This window comes from Sorex fumeus, unplaced genomic scaffold (genome assembly GCF_029834395.1).
Source record: "Sorex fumeus unplaced genomic scaffold, SorFum_2.1 ptg000009l, whole genome shotgun sequence".
NCBI classification, from domain to species: domain Eukaryota; kingdom Metazoa; phylum Chordata; class Mammalia; order Eulipotyphla; family Soricidae; genus Sorex; species Sorex fumeus.
The window spans coordinates 35543658-35563971 of record NW_026606066.1 but is presented as its reverse complement, the minus strand read 5'-3'; the positions used below and the strand labels follow the sequence as shown (position 1 = coordinate 35563971).

The following is a 20314-nucleotide window of genomic DNA, read 5'->3' as shown; positions in this document are numbered from 1 at the left end:
CGTAGAAGAAAGAAGACAAGATCTGGAAGTAGCATAGGGTCATGAAGTTTGGGATCCATTGTGGCATAGAGATAAAGTATCTGCAGATGTAGAAACCACTTAATATCCAATGTTACTTTAAGAATGGGAACCACACTACAACAATCACACTAAAACTTTAACTGTCGGTGTATAAGGCTGGGGTAGATGGGAGGGAATCTAGTATAAATGCAGTGAATGAATGAATGGCAGACAAAGGGTGGTGGGACTGGAAGGAAATATTATATGCCCATGAACCTACTGAAAACAACTATGCATGTCAAAGTTCTTAAATAAAAAATATTTATAAAATAAAGTATCTTCCTAGAGTTAAGCAACTGAAAAATAATTTCTGAATGAATGAATGACTACATGAACTAACAGGATTTCTAAGGGCTGGAGCGATAGCACAGCGGGTAGGGCGTTCGCCTTACAAGCGGCCAACATGGCCGACCCGAGTTCGATTCCTCCGCCCTTTTTGGAGAGCCCGGCAAGCTACCGAGAGTATTCGATATGCCAGACACAGTAACAACAAAGTCTCCAATGGAGACGTTACTGGGCCTGCTCGAGCAAATCGACGATCAACGGGAGGGCCTTTTACCTTTTACCTTTTATAATAGAAATTGTATAAAGTGCTAATGAGTTATTAAAATTAAATAGGAAATAGCTGCTATTTCAAATAGTAATTGAATAGTAGAAGAGAAGAGATTTGGCATATTTTATTTCAGATTAAACTTTTTCTTTTTAATAGCTAAAGAAATTACCAGCAAATATGCCTCTCAACAAGAAAATGAAGAAGATTCTTTGGTCCTTAAGTAATCAATTAAATATTTTGTTGAAAAAAAAGATGATTATTGTCTAAACATTAATGTGTTCTGGCCATATTCGTCAAGGAATTGGATATTTTGTTGTCATGAAAGCAACACTATGTCCTGCTCTACAGAGAGATGCATGGTAAAGTGGATCTTAACTTAAAAGTTCCATTAGATATTATTCTGTAAGTTAAAGCCATACAGACACTCATGACTAAATGTATTTATTTTTCACTTTTAAAGTGATTTTATTTAAACTTGATCTCAGAACGCAAACCAACAGTAGGATATCAGAGTTTAAGCTTGGCAGTATTAAAGTAGGAACACTTATATTTGCAAAATGTCTACATTATTAAAAAGAAAAACAACACTGGAAAATAAATGCTTGTTCGTTCCTTAAAGGTAATATGGATCAATTTGTACTTAGTTCTAAAGTTCAATCAATGATGTCTTCCCAGAGGTGCAATACTACTCTGTGTGTGTGTTTGTGAGTGTGTGTGGGTGGTGTGTGTGTAGAGCAGAATTGTAGAAAGCTTCTGGAAGTTGAGCAGTGATGCTTCATGGGAGATTCAGAAAAGTTAATAGTTCAGTTATTCCCAGGAAGCTTTCTTGCTGCAGACCCGAAATTAATGGTCCCAATGCTCATCTCTTTCGTTTACTCCTTCTTCTTCTTCAGGAAATGTTGATTCATTCTGGCCTTTCAGATGTTTAACCCCTGCAATTATAAAAATTATACTCAAGTTAAGTGAAATTTATTTTTTACAAACTCGCTGCTTTTTTTGCAAGAGACAAAATGAGTGCAAAGTTTTTCTAAGTGTATGTATACGCACTTTTCCTCAATAATTTCAACCGTGTAATCCTATTCATTGAAGAAGGAAAACGCACCCAGCCAAACTTTCATTAGAAACAGTCTATCTCTTATAATTAAATCTTCTCTATAAAGAATTGCATCACAGTCTATTAAAAAACCTGTTAACTTAAAATATGTTCACAAGCTCTTATTATAAATCTGATATATCATTTAGATCAGATATTTCTTTTGGCATCCCTAAACTCTTTTACAAAGAGAACCATTGAAACCCCTAGGAACAAAGGGGTATGTGTGCCACTTCTGTAAATTGTAAACAGCAGGTTCAAGAACTGTTAGTCTGTTTTAAGAATTAGAACATACCCATTTGATTATGAAACTTCTGTACTGAAAATTCTTCAATACCTTCTTCTACAACCCACGGAAAGGAACATACTGGCTTACCTTTCCAGCTGTATAGGTTTCTCTCATCTTCTCTATCTTTACATATTTGGCCTCATTTTTAAGCAGCCCTTGGTGCTCCCCCCTTTTCAGAGGAATTCCTACTTTAACTATGTAACTGACTCTATTATAGACTTATGTGATCACTTCAGGCTCCTTCAAGCCTCCATGCTTTTCTTCTTCATGTCTTGCTGCCAAATATTATCTTCCTACTCTCCTACTTGATAACATCCCACTAACTCTTCTAGTCTCAGCTTGCCCCCCGTGGGCAGGAGTCCCCTTAGCTTCTTAAGTAGCTAGACCTTGTTCCTTCTTTCCTCACTGTTCTTGGATCACTTTCTCTTGTATCAATTACCTTATAGAAACTTACTTATTTGCATATTTTTCGGATTACAAAATTTCTTGATGTCACAATTAGAAAATTTCATTTTGAGATCACAGTTCCTGGCAAAAATAGGCAACCAACAGCATTGCTGCATAAATGATAGATAGAAATAATCAAGCAATAATTCACGATATACCTATCTCGGTTCCACAAAAATGTATCTTGGGATTAAAAAAAATTAAATTCAAGACTGGAGTGGTAGTATCTTAGGTCGGGAGCTGCCTTGCACATAGCCTTCCTGGATTCAATCTCCACACCCCAAATGGTCCCCATACCCCTCCAGAAGTAATCCCTGAGCACAGAGCCAGGCCTGAGCATTGCCTGAGTACTGCTAGGTGTGGCCCAAACAGTAAAAACAAAAAAAGTTCAATCCATATTTGAAGGATAAGTTAGAAGCTAACTATTAAAACAATACTCCATTAACTGATTTTTATTTCACTTATGTCTATTAATAAAATAGCTGGTAGTGCTTAAGTGATGTTTACTGTAATTTTATATACATTTGATATTTAGAAAATAAATTTATATAATTTAGTAAGCAATGGGCTGGAGCGCTAGCACAGCGGTAGGGCCTTTGCCTTGTGCGTGGCCAGCCCAGCTGAGCGGGGTTCGATTCCTCCGCCCCTCTCAGAGAGCCCGGCACGCTACTGAGAGTATCTCGCCTGCACGGCAAAGCCTGACAAGCTACCCGTGACATATTCGATATGCCAAACACAGTAACAACAAATCTCAAAACAGAAAATGGAGACGTTACTGGGCCTGCTCGAGCAAATTGATGAACAGCAGGAGTAAGCAATACTGAAAACAATTCTAAATAGGATTGAAAAATTAAAGAAAATCACTACTAGTGTTTGCTGTGAAACTAAAAAACTGAAAAATAAAGTGCAAATTTATGTGCAGTGCAGTCAGGGAAACTCAGAACACTATTTGGCAAAAAATAACTTTCCTGAGCTTATTGAATCATCTTGAAAAATGATTCCATCAGTATTCCACCCGCACGGAAGAGCCTGGCAAGCTATCCATTGTGTATTCGATATGCCCAAACCAGTAACTACAATGGGTCTCATTCCATCAGTTGTAATATTTAAATACATTAATTCAATCTGAAAACATAGATCAGTCACAATTCAATTGAACAAATGGTAGGATTTATTTTTGCTACTAAGAAATGGAACTTATGTAGTTTATAATAATCTTATGAAAGGAAGATGTGTAGTAAAGTTTTATATAAAGAAAACAAAAGATTTAGCAGAGGCAGAGATAGATCAAAGTACAGTAATGCATGCCTGCTGCAATAGGCAGAGTCCCTCTCGGGCATCGCAAGATGCACCACCAACCCGAGAACTACAGCGAGTGGTCCCCAGTACTACTGGGGCTCAGAAGAAACACATCACTCAATCCAACTATCAAACTCTCTAGCCACACAAGTGGAACCAGTATGACTGGGAGTGAATCTAGGGCCTTCACAGACTAATTGAGTACATGTCACAACCGAAAGAAATAGATTCAAGTTCTAAGGAGAAAAGAATTCACTGAACATCCATCCAGTGACTCACTCTGCTAGAGACTAATAAGTCAGTTAGCTGCACAGAAACTCTGCAAGTACCTCTAGTATGAAATTTAGACTCTGAGAAAGTAAGTAAGTCATTCAAGATTAAAAGAACTTTGAAATTTTTTTTTGTCCTTTGGGGTCACACCCAATGATGCTCAGGGATTACACCTGACTCTGCACTCAGGATTTACTCCTGGCAGTGCTCAGAGCACTATGGAATTTCTGAGATGGAACCCTAGTAGGTCACAAACAATGCAAACGTCCTACCCACTATACTATCACTCCAGCCCCTAAAAGAACTTCTAAGAAAAATTTTAAAACCTCATAGTCCCTTAATATATATTAAGGGAATGAATGAATCAATCACGCATTAATTATCATTTTGACAAAACTTCAGCACATTTTCATCATTAATTTTTATACTTAGACTTTCCTATTATTCTCTAGGTTTTAGCCTAGGTTTACACCTGTGGGTATTTCTCTGAAGTGCCAATTTTTGGAAAAGTAATTATTCAATAAGTTGCTACTTTCTTTTATGAAATTGTCTGTACCTCCCTATGTTTGTAAAGGCTAATTAACTCCCAAATGTCTCTTTTTTAATACATAAGACAACTATAGAATGATAAAGTTATATTCAAAATGTGACCCCTAGGCTTGAACACATTTTACCTAAGAGCCCATTAACCCTGTTTTATTTTTTTTACAACCATGTGGATATAAAAACAAATACACTTAACTTGTCAACTTAAAAAAATTCTTGAATTTATTCAAGACAATTTAGTTTACTGGGTTGAATAATTTAATAATAATGCTATTTTATGCACAAGAAAGGTCACACATTTAATAAATAATAAACAAACCTCCAACTTATTAAACCATTAATGAACTATTTACTTTTCATAGTTGAATATAGATCACCTTGCTTAATTTATACACTTCACTTGATCACTTGACTGCCCGTTAATCATCGATTTGCTTGAGTGGGCACCAGTAATATCTCCATTGGTCCCTGTCACGAGCTAGTGTAGCCCAATGGCGTCTGTTTATTCTAGGAACATGCAGAGCCTCAAACCGATCATTCAGGGTCTGATGAAGAAGTCTGACCATCTGGTAGGTGGGCGGCCATGCGGTCTTTTGACATCCCGTGGAATCCAGTCAGTAACAGCTCTAGTTCAGCAGTCGTCTCTAAATGTCATTACGTGACCAGCCCATCTGATTTTTGATGCCTTGGCAAATGAGACAGCATCCCTGATTCTTGATTGTCAACGAAGCTCCGGATTCTTTCTCTCATTTGAGTGAAACGTGATATTCCAAGCATAGCTCTTTCGATTCCTCTTTGGGAGACCCAAATAGTGTTCTCATCCTGTTTGCGTAGGGCCCAGGTCTCTGAGGCATATGTTAATGCAGGAAGAACAGTGGAATCAAAGAGATGTGCCTGGAGCCGGAGGTTCTTCATCCTCTTAGCTATTTCTTCAACGTTCTTGAAGGCGTTCCAAGCCGCTCTCTTCCTCCTGCGCAGCTCGGGTGCCAGGTCATTTGTCATGTTGACTTCTCGACCTAGGTACACATAGCCTTTGCATTCGGAGATGGTCGTTCCGTTGAGAGCGAGTGGGGTGTCAGGAACGAGGGGCTGTTTCTCATAAACATTGTCTTCATAAGAATCAGCTGTAGTCCTACCTTTCCACACTCACGGTTGAAGTCGGCCAGCATTTGTGCCGCTTAGCTAATGTTTGATGTTATTAAAACAATGTCATCAAGAAAGCAGAGGTGGCATAGTTACCGACCATCTATCTTCACTCCCATTCCTTCCCATTCCAGTCATTGCATGATGTTCTTGAGGGTGGCACTGAAGAGTTTCGGTGAAATGGTATCACCCTGCCGAACCCCTCTCTTGACATGGATGATTACTTCTTTGTAGAATGGTGAGATCCTGGTAGTGAATTCGTAATACAGCTCACAGAGGATCCTGATGTATTGAGTTTGAATGCCTTGATTGGCTAGGGCGTCAATGACCGATTCCATCTCAACAGAATCAAAGGCCTTCTTTAAATCAATGAACATTAGACAGAGCAGCATCTTGAACTCCCAAGAAACCTCAATGAGCTTGGTTATCATGTGGATATGGTCAATGGTGCTGAATCCTTTGCGGAACCCGGCTTGCTTGAATGGTTGTCCTTCATCTAGTGTTCTGCCAATCCTATTTAGGATGACTCGAGTGAACAACTTGTAGATGACAGACAATAGGCAGATCGGGCGATAGTTGCCAATGTCATGAATGTCTCCCTTCTTGTACAGTAGTACAGTCCTACTGGTTTTCCTTTGGGACGGAACCTTGCATTCGGACAGGTAGTGTGTGAAGAGACGAGCCTGCGTATTGATGAGTACTGATGGCAGGTTCTTCAGGTGTTCAGGTCTGACCTTGTCTGGGCCGGTGCTGTTCGTTTCTTTACTGGTGAAATGGTGTGTTGGATTTCGGAAGGGAGAACATTGGGAACGACATATCTATCCTGTGGAATTTGGTATGTCGGCAAGTGGACATGGCTATCGAAGAGATTTGAGTAGAAGTCATGGATAATCTTCTCCATTGCCCTTCTGGAAGATGTGATAGATCCATCAGAACGTTGGAGGGCAGTCATCTTGGTCTTGTAGCTGGCGAAGGACAGGCAGGCGTTAAGAATACTTTCCCCAGCTTCTGCCACATCTACCAGCACTTCTGTTCTTCTCTCTTTGAGGTCTTCCTTGATTGCATCTCTGCACTGCTTTGCAAGCTCAAACGTTCGCTTTCGGTTGCCTGAGGCATGTGCCAAACCACGTTGGTGAATAAGCTCAAGAGTTTTCGAAGACAGGCATTTTTTTGTGGCTATCTCTCTCTTGGCGTTCCTCGCACAATCATAGAGGTGCTGAACCAGTTGATCGTATTCCTCATCAATGTTGTCAACAATGGCAACTTCTCTTGTTGCCGCAATAGTGCCAAAGAGAACATGTGATAAAAGAGGTGTCGGAGGCATCAGTGTCCTTGTTAACACAAACTTGGCCATGAGCATTGATTCATTCGAATGCTAACAACCCGAATCGAACATTTACATTTGAATAGATGTGGCTCACCGCCTGCAGTTTCTATCTTCGTTGTCTATGCACCAACATCCAATTCTGATGAAGGAGAAATTGAGAAGTTCTACATGAAGCTGGAGAAGTTCTATAAAGAAGACCACACCTTCTACAAGATCATTGTGGGTGATTTTAATGCCAAGATAGGACCGAGAAGATCAGCTGAAGAACTTCACATCGGGACCCATGGCCTAGAATGGAACGAACAGGCTGAGAGACTGTCTGAGTTTATCAGACCAAGACCATCCACGGTAACTCAAGATTCCAGAAGGCTGAATCTAAACGTTGGACGTGGGAGTTTCCCAGTGGACGATTCCACAATGAAATAGACCACATCATATTCAATCGACGGTTTTGCCTGACTGATGTCGCTGTAGTCCCAAAATTCCAAACGGGATCGGACGACCGTCTCCTTCGTGCAAAATTCTACTTCACAGAGTGGGGAGAAAGGGCTACAAAGTTTAGAAAGAGAACTCCCAGAACGACCACCAACTGGGAGCTCGTTGGCACTATTGCGGCAACATAGGAAGATGCCATACAACACTTAACAGATATTTTAATAAAATAAATAACAAATACACAAAAACTCTTTTAAATAACTCTCATTTTGAAGACCTTAGAAAGTAAATATTTAAACTAGATTTGGTTGGGACTTTCGCTATTTTGTAATGAATGTTTTAATGAGGCAACAATTGATAGCATGGTATTATCAAGATGGTCTATATAACATCTTTGCTAAAGCACACATTCTTAGGTTCCCAAAACAATTTGCACTAATCTCATCTTTTCAATGAATAATTAATTATTGGTTATTTTTGTTTGTAATATTATATTTTTATTATCAGCAATATTTGTTTGGTTACAGATGTAATAATATTGATATTAAAAAACAAAATCCGCCTGATCATTTCTTTCTTCTTATGCCCTATCTTATACCCACAAACAGATACTTTATGTTTAAATTTTATTTAAATCCTCATTTGACGCTTTATGATTTTGGAGATGTAGGAGATATATTGGTCCAAGGATGTTGATGAAATTCTCAGATCCTCCAACAGTGCCAAATGCTAATGAGCATTATGAAAGTACCTCACCTGCACAGTGGCAGATACTGGGTACAGACATAACTCCTGGAGCAAGTAGAGACTCGACTAGCCCTGCATGCAAGCAGAAGGCAAAGGGATTTCAAAACAATAAAATAGAAGTGACTTTTCCCAGTAGCAAAACGAACACACAAGTAAAGAGCCCAGATGAAGGAATGTATGTTGGAACATTATATGACTGAAACCCAATAATGAACAACTTTGTAACTGTGTATCTCACTATGATTCAATTTTAAAAAATTAAGAAAAGAAAAGATAACATATACAAAATCAGTGTATGTTGTATGAATATGCAAAGGAATGGTAAGAATAGAATTGAAAGTAAAAAAAACAAAGTAAGTAATAGAAGAAAACAAAATAAATAAATGTTGCCTCCAAGTAGGATATAATGCTCACGTTCCTCTCGATTCTGGAGATCAGGAGGTGGGTGATGTTACGAAGAGAAAGAATGATGAATTATAAATAAATAATTCATATAGGTAGACTTATATTTCACCAAACATGGGTCAATATGTTTATGCTTTAGTTTACAGAATAACAAGCTTATGAAATTTGTGAACCACACAAAATTAGGAAGAAAAGCACAACTAATGAATGACAAACCACAATTGTAAGAGATTACTCAAAAGATGACCTAAGCAATGCAAATTGGTATAAATAAGCTCTTATTTTAAAGATTATTTTATTTCTTGAAAATAGAGAATACATTTTATTTCTTGAAAATATAAAAAATAAAGCAACATAGATTGATAATGTTTGGGGGTTTCAAGTGACCTCAACATCAAAATGACCAGGCAGAGCAATCTGATTCTGTGAACAGAGATCCTGATGTCATTGGTAGCAGCAGTCATTCATTTAAGCCAGGGAACTACTCTTTCACCAGAAGTTGGTCAGAAACTAGAACTTTTATGGATTATGCAGCCAAATTCTGGGTTCTAGATTTAAAGAGTGTTATTGAAAAGGGTAATTGGAATTTAAAATAGTCAAAAAATCAATTTTCTAGAAATATTAAGTCTATAATATTTGGCATATAGAAAATTAACAGAAGACAAAAGAAGCCGACTTTAAACTCCTGAAATATTAGGGGCAAGGGGGCCTGTAGACATTCCAGGAGTTAAGTGCTTGCCTTGCTTATGGAAGACCATATTTCAATCCCCAGCACACGTTTTCTCAAACATCACCAGAAGTGCTCCTTGAGCACAGAGCTAAGAGTATTTCCTGACACTACCAGATCTGGCAAATTCAAACATTAGCAAACAAAACGATTGGAATAAAAGGTGAAATTGATCTATGTAGCCCCTGAGAACAGAAATAGGGTCAATGGCTGCAATATATGGAGCAGAGACAGATTACAACTAAATATAAAGAGTAAAATCCCTAAATTCTTTGCTTTTTCAGTAATAAACATGTAAGTGAGCACACTATCGCTGTATGTGTGTTCAAGTTGAAACTAAATTTTGATCTTTATTGTTCTTGGGAGTGTCCCTGTGGACTAATGACTTTACTGAGCCTGAGATGTTGTCAATGCACAAAGGAGATGCTCTGCTATACTGAAACATTTGTTCTGCCTTGAGAACCACAAACACCAAGAAATTAATTATGATCCCATATGACATAAGCAGCACCTATCCACATTTTAAAACTCACTCACTCTGAGAGTAACACTGTAGCACTGTCCTCCTGTGTTCATTGAGTTGCTCGAGCAGGTCCAGTAATGTCTTCATTGTTAGACTTGTTGTTACTGTGTTTGGCATATCGAATACATCACAGGGAGCTTACCAGGCTTTGCCGTGCGGGCAGGATATTCTCGGTAGCTTGCCAAGTTCTCCGAGAGGGGCAGAGGAATCGAACTGGGTCAGCCACATGCAAGGCAATTGCCCTACCCACTGTGCTATTGCTCCGTGCTATCGCCACAGAGAAGCCTTTTAAACAAAAGATGCTTGGAAGACTGGGGAAAGTAGCAGTGAAAAATTAAAACTTGATCCCACACCTTACAAAAAGGTCAATTCAAAGCGGATCAGAACAGAATCAAGTACACTGAAAAACAAAATAGGCCAAGTGCTCCAAGATTTGGACCTCAGTTGTCTTTACTGATATAACATTGGCAAAGGCAACAGAATCAAAAATAAACAAATGGGACACATCAAATTAAAGAGCTTCTGCAAGGCAAAATAAACATGGGTTTAAAAAATAAAAGACAGCTAACTAAATGGGAGAAAATGGGAGAAAATATTCGTAGTCAATATATCAGTTTGATATCTAGGATCTATAAGGTACTCAAAAAAATCAATGGGGCCTGGAATGATACTACAGTGGGTAAGGTGTTTGCCTTGCATGCGGCTGATCCGGATTTGATTTCTAGCATCTCATATGGTCCCCTGAGCACCACTACGAGTAATTCCTGAGTGCAAAGCCAGGAGTAAGCCCTGTGCATTGCCAGGTGTGACCCAAAAACAAAAAAAAAAACCAAACAAACCAAAAATCAACAAAATAAATTCAAAAACCCTATCAAAAAATGGGGAGAGGGAATGAGTAGGCACTTCTGAGGAAGACTAACAAGTTGCAAACATGCAAGTAAAAATTGTCATCACTTATGACTAGGGAAATCCAATTCAAGGCGACAATAAAATATCATCTCACACCAGTGAGAATGGCACATGTCAAAAACATGGGGAACAACCTCTGTGTGTGGGGATGTGGTGAAAAGGAATTCTTCTCCCCTACTGGTGAAATTTACGTTTACTATTCCATTTTGAGAGTAGCGAATGTAAATTAATTTTTTTAATTACATACTTTAGTTTTTACAAATCATTTAAAAACCCTTCAGAAAATCTTTGGTTGGATTTTAGAAAGATTTTAGCCACTTTAAAATTCTATTTATAGTTGCATTTTTTACAGGAAGGAAATTTCAGTTTTCAAAAAGAGATCTGTCAAGTCTCCAATCCTCAATTAATTATGAATATGAACCATAATCATTTAAGGAATAATGTAACTTGCTCAAATTCATGCAGCAATCAATGGCTCATCTGGGACATTAATCTGGCTCCTAACTTCTATTGAAGCTCTTCATCTGGGTGACTAATAATCTTTCACCATCACTGACCTTTTCCAAAGTTAGAATATGATTAGAAATTTTAAGGAGATGGTTTTTGTGTGTTTTTTTTAATTCATCAAATTATTTTTAAAAACCTTACAGAATGGATAAATTTAGATATGGATTTTAAAATTTGTTTTTATTAATAGAATTTGGAATTAGGTATATGTAGAACTTAACCTTGCACATAAACACTTCAATAAAGAACCGTGTTACAAAAAAAACATTTAGATTAATAGAAGAGGCAACATTTATTGCTTTTAGGCTTAGATTTGGACTGGGACTTTGGAAGACATGCAGTAATATATGGTTTAGTCTGAGCAAAGGGGACATAGAAGTCATCAAGTTGTTTGACTTAAATATAATAAATCCCCTACTGTGTGTTGAGCATGAGAGTAAAAACTATAAATCAGATAGGAATGTAATTAACAGATGATAGTTGATCGATCATAAATGAATTGAATACAGTTAAAATGTGCTATGAACAACTTTAACAAATAATAAATTTTTAAATTTCTGATATGACGAAGAAGAGTAGGAGGAGGAGATACTATGGACAGCAGCTTAATAAATGATTAAAATTGTTAAATTATCAGAAATAAGAACTTTGATTTTGATGTAGAAAAACTACTTGAAAATTATAAATAAGAGGTATTAGTTTTCTTTGAAAAGGCATAATTCTGGTATCTCTAGAAGGTTGCTTTCAACCTATACAAAAACGTTTTACAAAACACTACTTCAATAAATAAGAAAGGACACTAGGGAATTGAGACACATCCCTGCTCATGGATAGGGAGGATTAACATTATCAAAATGTCAATATTCCCCAAAGTACTATACAGATTTAATGAGATTCCCATCAGGATACCCATGACATTCTTCAAAGAAATAGACAACACACTCCTGAAATTCATATGAAACAATAAATCCACAGAAATAGTTAAAGCAATCCTTGGGATAAAGAAGATGGGTGGCATCATGTTCCCCAACTTCAAACTGTACTACAAAGCAATGGTAATTAAAGCAGCATGGTATTGGACTAGAAACAGATCAACAGAACAGAGTTGAATATTCTGTCACAGATTCTCAACTACATGATCTCTTAATCTTTGATAAAAGAGCAATAAACGTGAAGTGGAATAATGAAAGCCTCTTCAACAAGTGGAGCATAGCTACTTGCAAAAAAATGAACTCTGATCTCTGTCAAACACCAGGCACAAAACTCAGATAAAAGTGGATTAAAGACCTCACTATCAGACCTGAATCCATAAGGTACATGGAGGAGAATGTAGGCAGAATCTTCCATGACATGGAAGCTAAAAGCATCATTAAGGATAAAACATCACTGATCAAGCAGGTGGAAACAAACATAAACAAATGGGACTACATTAAACTAAGAAGCTTCTGCACCTCAAAAGAAACAGTGACTAAAATACAGAGAGAGCCCACAGAATAGGAAAAATTATTTACCCAATACTGATCAGATTGGGCTTATCATTCAGGATATACAAGACACTTGTAGAAAAAAAGCTCCAACCCCATCAAAAAATGGGGAGAAGAAATGAATAGAAAGTTTCTCAAAAAAGAAATTCAATGGCCAAAAGGCACATTTAAAAAATGTTCTACATCACTAATTATCATGGAGATGCAAATTAAAACAACAATTAGCTATCATTTCACACCATAGAGACTGGCACATATCAAAAAGAACAAGAACAACCAGTGCTGGCTGGATGTGGAAAGAAAGGAACTTTCTTTCATTGTTGGTGGGAATGCTGACTGGTCCAGCCTTTGTTGAAAACAATATGGGCATTCTTTAAAACACTAGAAATTGAGCTTCCATATAATTCTGCTATACCATTATGTAAATATATCCCACGGGTTCAAAAAAAAAAACCCACAGTTGAAATGACATCTGCATCTATATGTTCATTGCAACATTGTTCACAACAGCCAGAATCTGGAAACAATCCAAGTACATCAACACAATGAAATATTATGCAGCTGTTAGGAAAGATGAAGTCATGAAATTTTCTTATTAGTGGATAGCCATGGAGAGTATCCTGTTAAGTGAAATGAGTCAGAAAGAGAGGGACAGACATAGAATGACTGCACTCATTTGTAGAATATAAAATAACATAATATGAGATACCCAGGATAGTAGAGACAAAGGCCAGGACTATTGGTCCATAGTTGGAAGCTCGCCTCATGAGCTTGGGGAAAAGGCAGCTGGAATAGAGAAGGGTCACTAAGTCAATGATGGTTGGAAGGATCGATCAGGATGGGAGATGTGTGCTGAAAGTAAATAAAAGACCACACGTGATAATCTCTCAGAGTCTGTATTGCAAAGCATAATGCCCAAAAGCAGAGAGAGAGAGAGAGTATGGGGGAAATTGTCTGCCATAGAGGCAGGGGGAGTGGTGGAATGGCGGGGGTGATACTGGTGACATTAGTGGTGGAAAATGTGTACTGGTGGAGGGATGGGTGTACTATCATTGTATGACTGAAACTCAAATATGAAAGCTTTGTAACTATATCTCACAGTGATTCAATTAAAAATATATTTTTAAAAAGAAAGATGCTTTCTTGATTATTGAACCTGCAAACTTTATCAGCATAAGCATGCTAGATAAATATATGCAGTGAACATAAGTCAACCCATAACATGGTATAGTAAAGTCCCTTAATTAAAAAAATAACTCTTAGATTGAAAATGTTTTATATTGGCTCACTTATCCAGGTACCTGCCTGGTCGCAGGGCCCCTTCCTAGGGCTGCCCGTCTAACTAGATCCCCTGAGAACGGCCGGTTTTCATTACTCACTAATGTGGCCATGAGTTCTTCTTCCCCTACATATTGCATAGGAACCATAAGTTACCCTCTGAGATAGAACTTTCGCTAGGTTAGTTTAACCACCAGAAACACATTAGCCAATAATTTATTAAGCCCATCTCAATTAATTCCGTATCTTAAACAGAATAGTAACAGTGAGTGTGAAGGTCTAAACCACACTGGTCACAATGGTAAAGCAACGCAAAAACCCACCAAGCTTACTTATTGAAGAGGCTAGCCCAGAAGACACCAACAGTAATGAAGTGCTAGACAAACTCTCTGACAAGCAATTCAGAAGGGAGTTACTAAGGATGCTTACGGAACAAAAAGAAACAATGGAAAGCAATGCCAATAAAAGACAAAAGGATTTGAAGGTAGAAATGAGAAAAATGCACATAAAATTACAAATGGAAATGTCAAACCTGAAAAACCTGGTAGGTGAATTGAAAAACTCAGTGGAAGGCCTCAGTAGCAGAGTAACAGCCAACCCAGATTTGATTCCCTGCATCCCATATGGTCCCCCAAGCAAAGTCAGGAGTAATTCCTGATGGGGGTATGATGCCACCAGCAGCTCAATCTGTACCTGTGAAGCTAGTGCATCAGCAGCCTGATGGCATTGTCAGACTTTCAGATACCCCAAAATTGCTGCTGTGCCTTTGGCCAGACCCCAAAAACTTGGGGCAAAGTTTACCAGGAAAGTAAATGGCTAAAACTTAGGTATATGGGAGACACACCCACAAACCAACTCTGGCTCAGCTATATAATTAGAGGCATGGCCTCTCTGGTTCCCGATCGAACTGCTTAACAGCCATGATCCTAGAGACTCAGAAATGCGTCCTGTTCCGGCAGTAGGTTACTGGAACTGGGCCAATCCAGGTGAGAATAGGTTTTGTGCCTTGGCCTGTTCCCCCTGGTGGCCCAGTGATTGCCATCCTCCAGAGGCCACAGGATAGTCAGGTTTGGGCCTGCAGTGACAAGACAAGCAGGGCCTCACCAGATGGGGGTGAAACCGGCCCTTTCCTCCCCATCCCAACGAAACCCCTAGTTGCCACCTACAAATGGCCTCTCTGGTTCCTGATCAAGCAGATTAACGGCCATGATCCCAGAGACTCAGAAACAAATCTCGAAACCCAGCGGCTTTTGGCAGAAATTCATCTGGACCGCATACAAGGTAGCCACCACCTCAGAGCTTATTGAAAGCCAGGTATGAGCTGGTGGTGACGGGGCAACTGCGGTCTAATGGGAAGGGAGACAGTACCAGCTCGTCCTTCACACCCTACCGAGGTCACGAGTTGCCCCCCCCCCCCCCCCGCCCCGAGCAGGTCTCCGGCAAGGCCATGGCTCCAGAGGCAAAAGAACTTAATCCAGAGCCCAGCAACTTGCGGCAGAAAATTTGAATGGACCATGCGTTAAACTATGGCACCATACCTCCCCGGAGAGAAAGGGTGTTGCTCCTTTCTGCCTTTTTTCCCCCCAGCAGCAAGGTGGCTGCCACCTCAGAGTATAGGAAAGCCAGGTATGAGCCGGCGGTGACAGGGTAATTCAGTCTCATGGGAAGGGGGGCAGTACAGGCTCATCCTTCACGCCCTACTGAGGTCACGAGTTGCCCCCCACAAGTGGCTCTCTGGCATGGCCATGGCTGCAGAGGCAAAAGGACTTAATCCAGAGCCCAGCAGCTTGCAGCAGAAAAATGAATGGACCATGCATTAAACTACGGCACCTTGACTCCCAGGGAGGGAAAGGGTGTTGATCCCTTCCACCTTTCCCCGCCACCTCCCCACCCCCGGCAGCAAGGTGGCTACTGCCTCAGAGCAGATTGGAAAGCCAGGTATGAGCCCGTGGTGATGGGGCAACTGCAGTCTCATGGGAAGGGGGGCTATACCAGCTCATCCTTCACGCCCTACCGAGGTCATGAGTTGTCCCCCATGAGCAGCTCTCCAGGCACAACCATAACACCAGATGCACAGAAACCAATCTTGTAACTATCTGGCTCCTTGCAGAAATCCAAAATCATTAGATGACATTATATGATTCTCATACCAGCTATAGAAAACAAAGTATTATAATGCCTTTTCAGCAGTTCTGATTGTTGGGTGGGGGGGATTCTAAGCAATGATGGTGCTTCTTTTGTCGAAATAATGTAATCAATGTAGAGAAGACTTAAGTAGAAATCATCTGCCTCACAGGCATTGGGAGGGGAGGGAGGGGGGTATACTGGGGTTCTTGGTGTTGAAAAATGAGTACTGGTGAAGGGAAAGGTGTTTGATCATTGTATGACTGAGACTTAAACCTGAAAGCTTTGTAACTTTTCCCACAGTGATTCAATAAATAAATATAATAAGGGAAAAAAGGAGTAATTCCTGAGTGCATGAGCCAGGAGTAACCCCTGTGCATCGCCGGGTGTGACCCAAAAAGCAAAAAAACAAAAAAAAGCTGGGGTTGTCATCCTAGTATCAGACCACATTTATTTCAGATTGAAGAAAGTCAGAAGAGACAGTGAAGACCATTTCTTATTGATCAAGGGATCTGTAAAATAGGAAGAACTTACAATATTAAATGTATATGCACCTAATGAGGGACCAGCAAAGTACTTAAAACAACTACTCATAGACTTGGAAAAAAACATCGATAGCAGCACAATACTAGTGGGAGACTTCAACACTGTATTATCACCTCTTGATAGATCACCCAGACTCAAGCTTAGCAAGGACATACTTTAATTGAAGGAAACAATGAAAGAAAGGGATTTAGAAGATATATACAGGATACTTCATCCTCAAAAAGCTGAATACACATTCTTCTCAAATGTGCATGAAACATTCTCCAAGATTGACCACATGCTGAGCCACAAAACATACCTCCATAAAATTAAGATGATAGAGATCGTACCAAAAATCTTTTCAGACCACAGTAAATCACACACACAAACAGAAAACTAAATCAATCACCTGGAAATTAAACAGCTCACTATTGGACAACGAGTGGCTTAGAAAGGAAATCAAAGAGGAAATCAAAGGATTCCTAGAAATGAACAAAAATGAGGACACAAGTAACCAAAATTTATGGGACACAGCAAACGCTGTGTTAAGAGGAAAGTTTATAGCTCTGAAAGCATTCCTCAGAAAGGAGGAGTGAGCCCACATAAGTAATCTAACCTCACAGTTTAAGAGCTCGGAGAATGAGCAACAAAAGGAGGACAATCTGAACAGGAGGAAGGAAATAATAAAACTCAGAGCAGAGATTAATGAGATGGAAATACAAAAAAAAAAAGACAAAAGATCAATGAAACCAAGAGCTGGTTCTTTGATAAAATAAACAAGATCAATAAGCCTCTAGCAAAACTCACAAAGAAAGGGATAGAGAAAACCCTAATAAACTGAATCAGAAATGAAAAGGGGGTAATTACAACAGAAACTACAGAAATTCAAAGGATCCTGAGGGAGAACTTTGAGAAGCTTTATGCCACGGAACACAAAAACCTCGAGGAAATGGATAAATTCCTAGATTCCTATACCCTTCCAAGGCTGAACCAAGAAGACCTGGAATACCTGAACAGACCTATCACCAGCAAGGAAATTGAAATGGTAATAAAACGTTTCCCCAAGCACAAAAGTCCTAGCCCAGATGGATTCACTTGTGAATTCTTCCAAATCTTTAAAGAGGACTTACTCCCAATCCTCTTTAAGCTTTTCCACAAAATTGAAATATCAAAAACACTTCTGAACAGTTTCTATGAAGAAAATATCACCCTGATACCAAAAGCAGATAGAGATACCACAAAGAAAGAGAATTACAGGCCGATATTCCTGATGAACAGATGCAAAGATCCTCAACAAACTATTAACAAATAGAATTCAACGACTCATGAAAAAGATCATACACCATAACTAAGTAGGATTCATCCCAGGGAATCAAGGATCGTTTAACAGTCGGAAATCGATCAACATAATCTGTCAATCAACAAAAGGAAAGATAAAAACCATATGATCATATCAATAAATGAAGAGAAAGCATTTGACAAGATCCAGCACCCATTTATGATAAAAACTTTCAGTAAAATAGGCATTGAGGGAACTTTCCTCAATATAGTCAAAGCCATCTACCACAAGCCCATGGCAAGTATCATTCTCAATGGGGAAAAAACTAAAAGCCTTCCCTCTAAGATCGGGCACAAGACAAGGTTGCCCACTTTTGCCACTCCTATTCAATATAGTACTGAAAGTCCTGGCCATTGCAGTTAGGCAAGAGAAAGATATCAAGGGAATACATATGGGAAAGGAAGAGGTCAAACTATCACTATTTGCAGACGATCTGATACTATAATTAGAAAACCCTAAAGATTCTACAGAAAAGCTCCTAGAAACAATAGGTTGGTTTAGTAAAGTGGCAGGCTACAAAATCGACACCCAAAAGTCCATGGCTTTCTTATATACAAATAACAAAAGAGAGGAAATAGACATTTAAAAAACAATCCTATTAACAATAGTACCTCACAAAATCAAATACCTTGGAACCAGCTTAACCAAAGAGGTGAAGGACCTATACAAGGAAAATTATGAAACACTATAACAAGAAATAAAAGAGGACACTAGGAAACGGAGACACATTGCCTGCTCATGGATACGGAGAATTAACATTATCAAAATGGCAATACTGCCCAAAGTGTTGAATTTGTATAGTGCCCCAAGCACTATACAAATTCAATGCGGTCCCTATCAGGATACCCATGACATTTTTCAAAGAAATAGACAAAACACTCCTGAAATTCATATGGAACAATAAACCCCCACGAACAGCTAAAACAACCCTTGGGGAAAAGAAGATGGGTGTCATCACCCTCTCCAACTTCAAACTGTACTACAAAGCAGTAGTAATTAAGACAGCATGGTATTGGCTAGAGTCAGACCTGTAGACCAACGCTACAGAGGCGAATATTCTGTCACAGACCCCCAAATATTTGACCACTTAATCTTTGACAAAGGAGCAAGAAATATGAAGTAAAACAGGGAAAACCTCTTCAACAAGTGGTGCTGGGAAAACTGTATAGCTACCTGCAAGATAATGAACGCTGACCTCTGTCTAATGCCAGGCACAAAAGTCAGATCAAAGTGGATTTAAGACCTCAATATCAGACATGAATTCATGAGATACATAGAGAAAAATGTAGGCAGAACTCTCCATGACACTGAAGCTAAAAATATCTTTCAGGATGAAACAGCACTGACCATGCAAGTGGAAGCAAACATAAACAAATGGGACTAGATCAAACTAAGAAGCTTCTGCACTTCAAAAGAAACAGTGACCAAAATACAGAAATAGCCCACAGAATGGGAAAGAATATTTACCCCATACCCATCTGATAAGGGATTAATATCCAGGATATACAAGACACTTGGGTTGGCCATGTTGGCTGCTTGCAAGGCAAGCACTCTACGCACTGTGCTATCGCTCAAGGGCTGGAGCGATAGCACAGTGAATAGGGCATTTGCCTTGTGTGCAGCCAGCCCAGTCAAGCTGGGTTCGATTCCTCCGCCCCTCTCAGAGAGCCCAGCAAGCTACCAAGAGTATCTCACCTGCACGACAAAGCCTGGCAAGCTACTTGTGATGTATTCAATATGCCAAACACAGTTAACAACAAGTCTCACAATGGAGATATTACTGAGCCCGCTTGAGCAAATTGATGAACAACGGGAGAACCATGACAATGATATTAGTTCTGGTTTGGAGTGATAGCACAGCAGGTAGGGCATTTTCCTTACATGCAGCCAACCCAGGTTTGATTCCTCCACCCATCTCGAAGAGCCCAGTAAGCTACTGAGAGTATCTCGCTCGCATGACAAAGCCTGGCAAGCTATTCGTGACATATTCAATATACCAAACGCAGTAAAAAGTCTCAAAATGGAGACTGGGCCCGCTCCTGCAAATCGATGAACAACAGGAAGACAGTGTTTTTTGTTTTTATACAAGATACAAGAAAAAACCTTCCAACCCCATCAAAAAAATGGGGAGAAGAAATGAGCAGAAGTTTCCTCAAAAAAGAAATACAAATGGCCAAAAGGCACATGAAAAAATGTACCACATTGCTAGCCATCAGGGAGATGCAAATAAAAACAACAATGAGATATCATCTCACACCACAGAGACTGACACACTTTCAAACGA

General features: G+C 39.2%; 1 protein-coding gene across 1 annotated transcript in view; it reads right to left on the bottom strand.

Annotated features, from left to right (window-relative positions):
- Positions 1-1345: 1345 nt before the first annotated feature.
- The window catches only part of PPP1R1C (protein phosphatase 1 regulatory inhibitor subunit 1C), a 156717-nt gene continuing 137748 nt past the window's right edge, over positions 1346-20314 (bottom strand). Inside the window, exon 5 of the mRNA XM_056110211.1 lies at positions 1346-1545. Within this exon, the coding sequence (XP_055966186.1) occupies positions 1457-1545 (89 nt within the window). The 3' untranslated portion in view covers positions 1346-1456. The remainder of the gene's footprint in view (positions 1546-20314) is intronic.